The sequence below is a fragment of the Balaenoptera musculus genome, chromosome 11, assembly GCF_009873245.2.
Source record: "Balaenoptera musculus isolate JJ_BM4_2016_0621 chromosome 11, mBalMus1.pri.v3, whole genome shotgun sequence".
In the NCBI taxonomy this organism is placed as follows: domain Eukaryota; kingdom Metazoa; phylum Chordata; class Mammalia; order Artiodactyla; family Balaenopteridae; genus Balaenoptera; species Balaenoptera musculus.
In genome coordinates this window covers 14,081,173-14,095,084 of record NC_045795.1, presented here as the reverse complement: position 1 = coordinate 14,095,084, position 13,912 = coordinate 14,081,173, and the positions used below count along the sequence as shown (strand labels likewise).

At 40.3% G+C, this 13,912-nt stretch overlaps 1 protein-coding gene across 1 annotated transcript in view; it reads right to left on the bottom strand.

Moving 5' to 3' along the window:
* RNF144B (ring finger protein 144B) overlaps window positions 1–13,211 on the bottom strand; it is a 79,554-nt gene extending 66,343 nt beyond the window's left edge. The window contains exons 1-2 of the mRNA XM_036870806.1: window positions 12,940–13,211; window positions 795–998 (exon numbers count right to left, since the gene is read on the bottom strand). Coding sequence (XP_036726701.1) covers window positions 795–962 — 168 coding nt within the window. The 5' untranslated portion in view covers window positions 963–998; window positions 12,940–13,211. The remainder of the gene's footprint in view (window positions 1–794; window positions 999–12,939) is intronic.
* Window positions 13,212–13,912: the final 701 nt, after the last annotated feature.

Below are 13,912 nucleotides of genomic sequence, written 5' to 3'. Positions count from 1 at the left end.
TGCAATGTGTTCATCTTTTCTGTGGGGAGTATTTTACTTATCTTTATATTCCCAACATCAAGTACCTAGCACAGAGTAGGAGCTCAAAAAATGCTTTAATAAATGAAAATTTGAACAAGACCACCTGGTTCACGCTTCTAGGAGTCCCCATGAACCCATGAGACCATTTCCTATCTTTATTCTTTAACCAACCAACCTTCAGGGATACATGCAATCAAGGTCACAGGCCTTGATACCAAGTGCCAAACTAAAAGAGACAAGCCCACATCTGAAGATCTATAGGGTTATATTTGTTATGAGGAATAAGCAGCATTCGGCATATTGTGAAAATAGGAAAAAAAATTTAAAAAGGAAATTCGACAAAGTAAAACAGTTTTATACCATGTGCTTTGTAGGAGATGAGCAAGTACATGAAGGAAAATTCAACAAATTGCTACCTGATTTCTCCATCATTCAAAACACTTGATGAGCTTCTTACAGATGGTAGTTAACTAAGGCATGTTTAAAATGTCTGTTTTGTTCCTTAGCTAGAGCTTTAAGAACAGAAAGATGCTGCTTATTCAACCAATAATTAAACTTCATATACGTATTACACTTTGCCTAAACCCCAGTAAATATCGGGTTTACTATTCAAGATAGTATTTGGAATCATATCCAAATGTGGAATTGCTCTCCCAAGCAGAATCATATTATAGCAAACTTTGGCTTCTCGGTAAGTCACAGAAGTATATCCTGTATTTTTACAATTCTTCCCTTTGTATTTTCTCATGATGAAAGCATCAGGGTAAACTTACAGCTGTGCAAAAGATGCACCGGCATTCCTGGAGCGTGGTCATCTTGTCCAGAGACTGTTCACACAGGCAGAGTTTGCAAGTGACGAGGGGGGCCAGAGCTAGGTCTCCAGGTGTGGGATTTTCGGCAGTGGTCATGGTGAGATAGTGGAGCCTACCAACTGAGCCCATCAGCCTGTCTTCAGCGTTCTTCAGTCTCCTCAATCCCTACAGAAAGGCCCAAAGCAGAAAATATTATATCCATTGATACAGCTATTGTTTAACCAACACATCTGGGCACCAGCAGGGCAAATCCTCACCCTCAATGATCTAAGTGTACAGCAAATGCATTTCTGGAACCATGGATTAGAGAGCTTATCACCTTGGCAACCTATTCCTAGAGTCCTGAAATGTAAGGTGACCTCATTGTCCTGACTCATATCAAGTCAACTATGGAAATTAAAAGACTACTATGAACAAACACACCATTTAGGAATCGCATTGCTATGACCAATTCGACAGATTCAAAAAATACTTAAAAAGAGAATGTCACTCAAAAAGTTAAACATAGAATTACCATATGATCCAGAAATTTCACTTCTGGGTGTACACCCAAAAGAATTCAAAGCAGGGACTCAAACAGATACTTGCACACCAATGTTCATAGTAGCATCATTCACAACAGTCAAAAGGTGGGAACAATCCAAACGTCCATCAACGGATGAATGGATAAACAAAATGTGATATAAATGTACAATGGAATACTATTCAGCCTTACGAAGGAATGAAATTCTGACACATGCTACAACACGGATGAACCTTGAAGACATTATGCTAAGTGAAATAAGCCAGACACAAAAGGGCAAATATTGTATGATTCCATTTATATGAGGTACCTAGAACAGTCAAATTCACAAAGACAGAAAGTAGAAAGGTGATTACCAAGAGCTGGAGGAAGGGCAAATGGAGAGTTATCACCTAATGAATACAGAGTTTCTGGCACGATGAAAAAGTTCTAGAAATGGATAGTGTGATGGTTGGACAACATTGTGAACGTACTTAATACCACTGAATTACAGTTAAAATGGTTGAAATGATAAATTTTGTTATGTATATTTTACTCCAATAAAAAAAATTTCAGGGCTTCCCTCGTGGCTCAGTGATTAAGAATCCACCTGCCAATGCAGGGGACACGGGTTTGAGCCCTGGTCTGGGAAGATCCCACGTGCCGCAGAGCAACTAAGCCCATGCGCCACTACTACTGAGTCTGCACTCTAGAGCCCACAAGCCACAACTACTGACCCGTGTGCCACAGCTACTGAGTCCGCACGCCACAGCTACTGAAGACCGCACACCTAGTGTCTGTGCTCCACAACAAGAGAAGCCACGTCAATGAGAAGCCCGCACACCGCAATGAAGAGTAGCCCCCGCTCGCCACAACTAGAGAAAGCCTGCACACAGCAACGAAGACCCAACACAATTAAAAATAAATAAATTAATTAAAAAAAAATTTCAATAAGGTGTCAGTTTTAATTGTGTTCCTTCACATGCATTATTTCATTTAATGTTTTGCAACCACAATGATTATTTCCTTCATTTTATAGATGAATTGAGGTCCTGAGAAGTTAAGTAATCTGCCAAAGTTCTCAGAGCTTATACACGGCACAGCTAAACTCAAACCTCCATCTTCTGAGGCCAAGTCCAGTGCCTGGTCCATTACACAAGAACTGCCTCACAAATGGATACTATGTGGAGGGATGTAGCAGGGAGAGAGAGATATAGGAAGAGGGAGGGAAAGAGAGAAAGAGAGAGAGGTGAATTCCATGACTATGGCTATCATAAGATCACTGAAGAATAAAATTTGTCTCTACACATAGCATGACTATAGGAAAGGATATTTCTACACCGAAAAATAAAAATTATAAGTGAAGCCCTTCCACTAGATTGTTTTTATTCAGAATATCTTTAAAAGAGGTAAGATAATTGTGAAAATAATTTCCCTACATATCCATAGTTTATATCACATCAAGAAATTTCATGTTCTGATTAAATAAAAGCAAAATCCTTAAGTTCTTACTATTTTAACAGAGTATGGCCAATTCTAATAAATTTGGCCATAGAAATAATTGTATCCTCTTCCCCCAGAAGAACCAGACTCTCTTCCTCCCAATTTTTGGGCAAAAGAAATTATTTTACATATTCATAATTGGTTATACAGCCCCACAGCGACTTAAGTCTCCATATATTAGTACAAAAGTACTAAAATACGGGAGAAAAAAACAGATTAGATTAGAAAGAAAAAAATCTATGAGATCTAACTGCACTAACTTTCTTAGTGTCACATCAGAAAGAGTAAACAGTTTCTAACTCTAGTGACCTGAAGTGTTTACGGTTTATCACCTACTCCTTAAGTAGTAGTAAAAGACTTGATCAAAAATAAATTAAATAGGAAGCTAACCAATGACTGGCTTCCAATATGATAGCTATTTCTCGGGAAAAGACCAATATGGTTCAAGACACAGTGTTCTTATTCAATTAACTATTGACGATCTATCATCCAAGAGCAAATTAAATTCAAATCAACCTGCACATCAAATCCAGGATTTTAAAGTTTAAAGAAAAAAAATCCCTTTAGGGTCAATTAGGGGTAAAAGTGAATGATTTTACTTCTCCCCTGTTCCCAGTTTATACTTAACACAACTATCGCCTGTTTTCTTCTCCAAGACTCCCCCGTTGATAACACACATCACCTTATCGAAAATGTCTTTTCACCTGTCTTTTCATCTCTATTTTCCCAACACTGCTCATACAACATATTCTGAGTTATTTTCCCCCTCAAAAAGAGAAATCCCGAGTCACACAAGAAGAAGAAATGTAGCCAGTAAATGCTTCCTGTGTAGGGAAGATGGGAAATGACACAGGCCAGAAACATCCCACACCACAAATGTCAATTACACTAACAGCCCATTTGGAGGAAGCTGTCGAGAATAGATAAATCCTGTTGTCCCAGCCTAGGCAAGAGAGCAAGGTGTTCTTCAAGAAAGTCATTTTTTTCTCACAGTCTCAATCTGTTTTTTAGAAGGGGACATTTAACAGGCCGATGTACTTGAAAAACAAAGACATAATGGGATACTTCTTAAAAGGTTATCTCTTTGAAATAGTCTTCTTTTGAAGGCAGGGGGAGAAGTTGTGTGAATCAAGGCCATCTGAAACGTAATCTTGTCCCTTGCCATATACATAAGGTTTTACTCAGTTTGTGAGTTACATGCCTATAGGCTATGAAATCAAAGTTGTAAAAATATAAAAATATCTATCACCTCCAAAAGTTTCCTCCTGCCCCCTTTATTTATCATTGTTTTGTGTGTGCGTGATTAAGAGCACGTAACATAAGATCTACCCTTGGCGGGACTTCCCCGGTGGTGCAGCGGTTAAGAATCCGCCTGCCAATGCAGGGGACACGGGTTCGAACCCTGGTCCAGGAAGATCCCACGTGCCTCGGAGCAACTAAGGCCCCGTGCGCCACAACTACTGAGCCTGCGCTCTAGAGCCCACAAGCCGCAACTACTGAAGCCCGCGGGCCTAGAGCCCGTGCTCCACAACAAGAGAAGCCACCTTAGTGAGAAGCCTGTGCACCGGGACGAAGAGCAGCCCCCACTTGACGCCAACTAGTGAAAGCCCATGCACAACGAAGACCCAACACAGCCAAAAATAAATAAAATTAAAAAAAAAAAAAAAAAAAAAAAAAGATCTACCCTTGGCAAATTTTTAAGTATACAATACAGTATTGTTAACCACAGGCACCAAGCTATTCCATAGGTGTATACTTACTTCTCAACTCGTCAAATTCTATACATTAAATATGTACACTTCTTGGTCTGTCAATCATACCTCAATAAAGTGGCTTAAAATTTATACATATAAATGTAAACTATATATATTATATATATAAATATATTCTTATAACATATAAACTTTTTACAAAGCAGAGACCAATTTTGTTTAAAAAAAAATTCCAAGCATTCCAATCAAGGCAGAACTTGTGACTGAGACAGAGGAAAGAAGTCACATATTTCATCTCTTTGAGAGGTGAACAATCCAAAATAATTCTTCAAAAAGAAGTGATTTATCTTTCTGTCTACCAGAACCCTAGTTCCCCAAAGTGATGGCTTTTGAATATTTTTAAAGCAGTGGAATTTTATAAAAACAAAATCTTAAGCACCCTGCCATTGGATAAAAGAGATAAGGTAGACTAGCGCCAGTTGAAACAACACTGGGAGACCCCGTCCAGGTACCCTTGACCTTTCCTTCAGCAGCCTCCCAGGCACCATCATGGAAGCTGAAGGCTTCACCACGCACAGTTCGAAAACCAGCCCTTTGGTTTTCACTCGGCAAAATCAGTAATGAATGTTTTAGAAATAAATGACACACAGTAGCACTTCATAGGAAAAGAGTATCAAACAAGAAATCTGTTCACCATTGATTCATTAGAAATTGAGCTCTTCAAGCAATAGTCAGGGGAATCCCGAAGTCCTCTAAATGAATCTCCCCCACACTTGAGATGTTTGTGAATGGCTCGAAGGTGTCCTAGTGTTTCTTCATTTATGTCTTATTAAGATTCACTGGTCTCGGGCTTCCCTGGTGGCACAGTGGTTAAGAATCCGCCTGCCAATGCAGGGGACATGGGTTCAAGCCCTGGTCCAGGAAGATCCCACATGCCACGGGGCAACTAAGCCCATGAGCTACAACTACTGAGCCCGCACTCTAGAGCCCACAAGCCACAACTACTGAAGCCCGCGTGCCTAGAGCCCGTGCTCTGCAACAAGAGAAGCCACCACAATGAGAAGCTCGCACACCACAATGAAGAGCAGCCCCCACTCGCCGCAACTAGAGAAAGCTCGCGTGCAGCAACAGAGACCCAACACAGCCATAAATAAATAAATAATAAATTAATTAAAAAAAAAAATTCACTCCTCTCTACAACATGAAACCACCACTGGCAGAACTATCCCCCCGCCCAAACTACTAAACTAAATGTAATGAAGCATAGAGGGGTGGCCAGAAGACCAACCACACACTCGCAGTTCCTCCTGACCTGCTCACGGAACCAACATCCTCGTAGGTACACTGACAATACACACACTCCCCTCCAGGTTTCCAGAAAAGTCTTCCTTCCAGAAAACCAGTAACTCATTCTTACTGGCTTGCTCAACTTGTTTTGCCTCATACTTCACATTTTACCTAAAATAAGAAAGTGACTTGAATATTCCATCCTCCTGCTTGATTTAAAATGGTAACAATTATAATTACTTTTACAGTTATTACAAGTGCGACTGAGCCTCTTTTTGGATGTCAAGAACCCAATGAGAAAAGAATTTCGGTAGAGAATGTAACAGCCATGTTGGAAAGAAGAAAAACGTGACAAGCTGACTTCAAGTTCAAATGTTCTAAAGTTGGTGGCAGGGTTGAGGGTGGAGTGGTGATGGCAGGCTTCACCCAGATTATAGAAGTCTCACTTGCTTAACTATAAGTAACCACATAAGAGGACAGATTGGCTGGGGCATGCAAGGAAGGAAAGCCACTCTAAAACATCTGCTCTTACACTAAATTACCAGGAAAGGGGAATCAGCAGTTCTGCCTACTCTCTGAGTGTCTCTTACCCTACAAAGTATTCATTATATGAGAAGCAACCACCTTCTGATAGGAAAGAACAGGACACTTTTTCCCTCTTGTGTTTTCATTAGAATTGCCAAAGAAAGGAATACTTCAGAAATGGTGCTGGAAAGCTCAGGATGTATAAGGAATTTTCATATTCTGCTGGCGGCCTGAAAAAACAATCTGCTCCAAAAACGCAGTGGGTGAGAGAGCCAACATTCAAAGTATTTTTAACTAATGTAGTTTATATCCGTTTCACTACCCAAAATCATAGCTGTTATTCCACTGCACAAAGATAACGTGATTGGAGAGGATAATGTTTTACTAGGATACTTGTCTAGTTATTTAGGAATTTTTACACCATCTGTAAAAACTTTAAGATTTAGATAAATTGGTAAAGCACAATTAAAGGGACTAAGAGAAAAAGAAAGTTAATACAATGAAACAGCTGGATGTTACTTATGTAATAGAAATATTAATTTATGTAAAAATCCAGTTGATCTGTGGTGAGGGGTCTTAATTCCAGGCCATGATATGAAAGTCTAAGAGTTACTCAAGCACAAGGGACAAAACAGAAGAGGAGACACATGAATGTTCTCAAAATGTTTACATGCCCATGCAAGACACTGAGTCATCCCTGCAAAGTATTCATAAAAGGTATGAATGCTTCACAGTGACAGGGAGCTAACAAAGGGAAGTGTTTTCAGGAAGGGTAGGTGCTGGGGAAGGTAGGGCTGAAGTGCTGCCTGTATAATGGAGAGAGATTCTCAGGAAGCAGAGCAGAGATACTCTAGCAGAGCAGAAAGAAACAGTAATCCAAAGGTCCCATCTCTGCCTTGTTAGGAAAGCCCTCCCAATATCAACTAAGACTGACATGTCAGGCAACCAGCTCAACACAATCCAAAAATTAATATTTTGTTGACCTTGGCATTTCTACCCAATGCAATGATTTATTTCACTGCTGGTTCATGTTCTTGACAAAAGCTATTAGTGACTCAAATGGTACTGACTGAACCTAATAAAGTGCTGACCATCATCAGCCATTAGCCACTTGCTGAAGTTCTACCCTAATACAGTTTGGAATGGAAGGTAGACCAGCTGGCTGGTAGAGTACCAAGGGCTATGGACATTGGTGGTAAGTGAGGCAAGGGCTTATGCAGACCTCCATACTGGCCAGTGTTGTGGTTCTACTCCCTTATTACATCTTTGACCCACTCTCTGGCCATTCATCTGGCCATTCAGGTACAAGATGAACCAGTGCACAACCAGTAATATCAGAAAAACAGTTCTAATCCATGCCTTGAGAGGGCAAGAACAAATGGAAACACAGGCAGCCTCACTAGTAATCACAGACATGGAATGACTCAAGTATATTTTATGTCTATTTAATTGCTTTGTAAAAAAATGAGTAGATGCATGGCATCACACATAAGATACTTCATCATTATTTGAAAACAATAAAATATATTAGACACTATTTTCTAGTACAGTCGTCCCTAAATATCCATGGGGATTGGTTTCAGAACCCCGGCAGATACCGAAATCCTCAGATGCTCAAATTCCTTTTATAAAATGGCCTAATACAGTTGGCCCTCCGCACCCGCGGCTTCTGCATCCGCAGGTTTCACCAACCACGATGCAGGACCCACCAATATGAAGGGCTGACTGCAAAAACAAACCCAAGAAATGCTTAATTCTTAGCAATAATGGAGGTAAATATTCACCTACTCAGGCTTTGTGAGGTGGTAGCATTGCTGCAAAACACTGTTTATCACTGTGATAGGAAAGGGAACTTCGGTTTTCTTCCCCACTGTTTCACAGCTTCATTCAGGGGAAATCAAGAGATGAAAAAATATTCAGTCTAAAATTCTTTTAGTTTTAACATCTTCATCTCAACAGGTTCCAGGATGTCAATAAGATTATATCTCTGTAACTTGAAGACCCGGTTTCTTCTAAAAATGGAACTGATATGCAAATATATCGCTACTAATTTTTTTGTGGGTGAAAAGGACAGACACTCCCTTAGGAGGGGAATCTTAAACATTACCAAAAACTGTTTTCTAGGCAGTCTCTTTGCTATTTGAAATTATGTAATGAATAAAGCCCATTATTTTAATAAGATCTATTTTTTCTAGCTTTATTGAGATATAATTAATACAAAAAATTGTGTAAGTTTAATGTATACAATGTAATGATTTGATATAGATATATTTTGTGAAATGATTACCATAATAAGGTTAGTTAAAACTTCCATCACCTCAGTTACCATTTTTTTAAGATGAGAACAATCAGATCTAATTTTTATATTTTTTCCTACAAAGTACATAGGAGAAATATATGGAAAGATATATGAGATCATGACCAACAAAGTACATGATATTGTGATAAGCTAACTCTAAACCTTACAGAGTACAGGGCATCTGGGATGTCAAGTTTTAACATTTACAAAACGCCTATCCTTCTTCTAAAAAGCTCATTTCTTTTTTCTTGCCTTCTTTCTGTATTCTCATTACCACTGTGAGTTAAGGCCCAGGAGGCGGAAAACCATTCCCAGCTTTCCTAACAATAAAAACTTATCAAAGAAGGTAGGAGTGAATATGAGAATAACAGCTCAATGATATTTTGGGCATTGTAATTTTACATTCATCATTGTAGGTCCCTCCTCAACACCACCGCTGTGCCCTGCCCACCTCTTATTTAATCAGTGGGTCCCTTGCCTCCCACAATTATTCATACAGCCCTGCTGAATAATTGCCTTCCCCCTGCCTGGCATAACAAGAAAGCTCAGAGGCAGGAAGGAACGCCACTTACAGGCAGGTCAGACAATGATGTAATTAACAGATCAAGGAGAAGTGTTATTTCAGAAAGCCCCATAGAGCAACAGACAGGCTGATTTCCTGGGTCATGACACTACCAAGAAACTACAGTGGCTAAAGAACGAATATCTAAACCAAAATGTTTTCTCCAAATGAATAAAAGTATGTGTAAATATTACCCTCTCCTGTGAAAGTTAAAAGTTGTATACAGACATTTTATAGACACAAATTTAAAACCAGTTTGGGAAAAGAACTCCTCCATCCCACACTAAGCAAGGTGCAGGGTGTGTATTTTTGTACATCTTTGCCAAATGAGTTTCTCAAGGAATCAAATACAGAAAAATGCAAAACGCAGAAAATAAGGTCAACCCCCAAAGAATTGAATTCCATACGTTAGGTGCTATGAATGTAAAGGTGATTAAACATAGTCCCCACTTATAAAGCGTAAACTGGTTGAGGAGGTTGTCAACAGACAGGTTCATATAATCATACACAGGACAATTTGTGGGTTTATAGCTTCAGCCACAAGTCCAACAAAAAAGAGAAATGAGATGGTCTTGCTCTATCTTCCCAAGAAAGACAAAGAACCAGTTGACTTAAGGTCTGAGACTCAAACTCATGACTGCAGAAGAATTAGAAACCACTGAGACATAGCTTTCAAAGCATGTTCTTTAATAGATACCACAAGCCATGTGATCAGAAGTATCCCCAGCTATGAATAAGAGAAGTGTATTTCACTTATATTGTTTTGTTTTCAATTCAAGGAAGGGAGCCAATCACAGATGAGAAGTTTCTCATTTCATGTTGCGAAAGCATTGATCACTTTCACTCTCTTTAATGTACAGTTTTCCATTTTTTAATAACTATTACGGTATAACACATTGGGTTTAGGACTATTCATCCACCAAGTAAATAGCAAATGCCAATGTTAATAAAAATAAAATGTTAGTGCAAGACCTCCCACATATGCCTAAAGGTGAAAAAACAAATTTAAAATTAAAATAAATAAATTAACTTAGATGCTCTTATGCCTCTTTAAATTACTTAACACTCAGGTGACATCAGGGAAACATTATCAAAAAAAAAAAAGCCCAAAAAACAAAAACATAATTGAAAGGACAAACATCAAAGTATTTTTCATTCTCAGGTAAAACAACATGAATTAAACATTACTATTCTAGTCCAAAGTCACTTTCACTTCCAAGCTTATTCAAATTCTTTCAGGACAGAGTCTACATCTTATACATCTTTATATCCTCAGCCTCTAATCTCTCAATACCACAGTAGATAACTTCTCTAATGTACATGGAGGAGAAGAAATATTCAGGGCCTGATTCTCATCTGGATTCGTTTCCAGCAATTCAAAAGCTGAAAATATTGATAATCTGTTATAGCTAAGGCATTTCAATAAATTAAGGCAGGCATCCCTGAAAAAAAGTCTTAAGTACTCAAGAGCAGTGGCTGCAGATACCTGCTCCCCAAAGCTCAGCTTGGCCCAATTCCCATCTCCGAAATAATCAGTTGCACAAAGTAGGTTTAGTCCCCAAACTGTCTGGACTTTGTTCCTCCACCAACATCTGGGTTCAACATGATTCCTGACCTCTACCTCAAACTAGAGATTTCAAACACTAAGAACCTCACTCAACAGGAAAGTAATATCATAAGTCAAGGCCAGGGGAAACACAGAAGCCAGGACCAGCAGAAACAGTACAGAGCAATGATTCTGAGGTCCTTAAAAATGTTCCTAAACATCTAAAATATTGAAACAACTTTTCAAAAAGGAAAACTTAAATATAAATTTCTCAGATTAAAATATTTGTATTATTCAAGAGAAAGATAGTTTCCAGAAAGCTAAATGGTCTTACCATTTAAATAAAATGAGCTTTTCTCTTTCTGATAGAGCATACTTTCCTCTCTGCTGTAGGGTTTGGCTCTGAAAACCTGGATCATAATCTGGGAGACCCAAAAACTAATTATTATGTTTAAAAAAAGACACGTCTTAAACTGACCTAGTTTGGAAGCCTGGATGCCTTTAAATTGCCAATGAACTGAAACCATTCATGAGAATGGGGCTTTTGAATGCTGAGAATGTTCTTTGGGGCTCAGCACAAAGATATTTGGCATAGATGACTGTAAATATTTGTAAAACTCTGGGTAAATGGACAGTGTTTGACCACACTCAGAACTCACGTCCAGCTCAGTACTGAAGGAGTAAGTTATCTAGGGTGATTGGTTTGGGGGCGGGGCAGGGAGGGGGTGGCGGTTGGTTGAGGGGTTTTTTTTCTCTCTGTTTTAAATAAAAAGCCAAGCAATTCAATTCGGCTACTTGACATCTTTTTACATTTTCTATACCTTGAATTTGTTTACTCATCAAGACAGTTCCAATTTATTTTCTTTCCCACTTTCCTAACTTTACGCACAGCACAAAGAATAAAATCCCAGTCACAGGTGTGCAAAAGGGAAGGCAGGAGTTTTATGAAAATGTGGCCTTGGACTTCCTAATACAATTCTCTCCACGTGGCCTTGTGGATCTGCTATAGATGTCTTTCTTTTTCTCCCTCTCTCTCCTCTTCAAGATAGCTTCAGAAATACTGAAGGGACTGTTACCCATGAAAAGGACTAGGGTCGAAAAGGGAGGACAGAGGAAGGAGACGTGAAAGGGACTGGCGACCAAGAGGCTCATCTCAGTGAAAGCTACAGCAGCCAGAAACTTTAATTAGCCAGCAACTCATTGAAGACTGGTTGGGTTCCTTTTGCCTCTTACCCACACCCTAAAAACTGAGTCATTTCAAAGTTCATTTATTTTGCTTCTGGGACTAGACACCCGCAATCGGCTGCTTCAGAAACGTTAGATACATTGTTCTTTAATTCATACCTGGCAACGTTCAAATAAACCTCCAGAAATGCCAATTCAGAAGAACACTGCTAGTCCTATTGTGAGCCCCAGCTAATGTTTTGAAAAGATATGTGCTGCAGACAGAAATAAGAAAGCGAGGCTGTAGTGCAAGCGTGAAGACAGAGAACATTTTTCCAGAAGGGGGAAATCATTTCTGAGAAATCCAAATGTGAGAAGTATATGCTTCAGGAGTAGACTTACAGCAGAATCCCTGAAACTAGTAAGAAAACCAAAAGGTACCCTGGAAGGGGTAAGCTAAAGATACCTTTAGTCTGCTGATACAGGAATCGGTTTCATTTTAACTTAAACTTGAGAACAGCAGTATAAGATCAGAGTTTCACCCTGTTCTATCAGCAGTTACACGACAAAATAAACAGCATAATATACGACCAAGATCCCACAGATAATAAAACATCTTATCCATATCTAGGTATGTCAACGTATTGCTGTGCATTTCCAAATAGCAGAAGGCAAACATCTGAGATTATGCCAAGTTTGGTCTCCGCTGAAGACACTGCGAGGTTTGATCTAATCTGGAATTTTGCAATACATTCTGCAGAGACTGTTTTATTAGAAATTAAACTCGTTTCTTTTTACCTTTACAAAGATGTCTATTTTTTAAGGTTAACAGGTGTTTCAGGCATTCAGAACGAATTCAGTTCTGTACGTTTTAAGCACTGGAGGCAGAAAATAAAGCTAAAAACCGTGGTATCAGAGTTAGTCTCCCGTCCTTTCTTCTTTTCTTAGTCCAACCCCACTGCTGTCTTGCAATGCCTGCAGCGTTTAAAAAGCTCGCTAAACCCACCTGGCAGGAGAGCTACGTTCCTCCCGGCCGCCGGGCTTCTCAGCAGACTCCCTCGCGCTCACCGCCTGCCGGGGCTGCTCGCACCCCGGGGAGGAGGAGTTGGTCCATTCTCTCCCTCTGCCGCCGCCGAGCTCTGCCGCTGACAGCTTCGTGCTCTGCAGGACTGCACCGGGGCTCGGGCTCCCAGACCTACTGGGCCGGAGGAGGAGGAGTACCTGTAACCGCCTCCTGCCTCGGGGCACAGCTGCGATGCCCGGGAACCTTGCAGAGCGTGGGGCGCCGCACGCCAGCAGCGGCCCCGGGAGCCGCGCGTTTATTTATACAGGAAGCTCAGGCGCGGCACTTCCTACTTCCCATCTGGGTCGCTCTTCAACTGCAGGTGATGGTCTTAACCCTGTCTGAACCCGGCTGCCAGTGCGCCCGAGCAGTCCCGCCCTCCTGCACTCGCTCCACTTAGCAGGACCTCTCTCTTGTCCTTCTTGGACGGCTGCTGCAGAAATGCCGAGCAGGGTGGCCAGCAGCAGCCCCTAGTGTCCTTCCTTCTGCCCAGACAGGGGCACTTCACCTACTGGCTCTCAGAACTTGCCGCTTCTCTGCACGCGTCCTCCCAGGACGCCTGCCTCCCTCCTTCCCAGCTCTTTAAGTCTCTTGCTTCTATTTCTAACAACCCAGACCTGCCTTCCCACCTTGCCAGAAAACTGTTTCTGTAGAAACACTTCCCATGCACGTCTTATCGAAAACACCATGTACTTGATTTGTCCTTTTGCGTCTAATGATAAAATTAGATCGCAGGCAAATCAAATCAGGACAGTCTCAGTTTACCGCATATAATACAGGCACACTTTTATGAAACAATGATTTTGCTGGAAGTGCTTTGTCGACAAAGTATGTGGGGAACTGCTCAGTAACCTAATGGGTTGTACTCCAGCTAAAGAAAATGTAACAAAGTAATTCAGAAACTGTGGGGTACTAG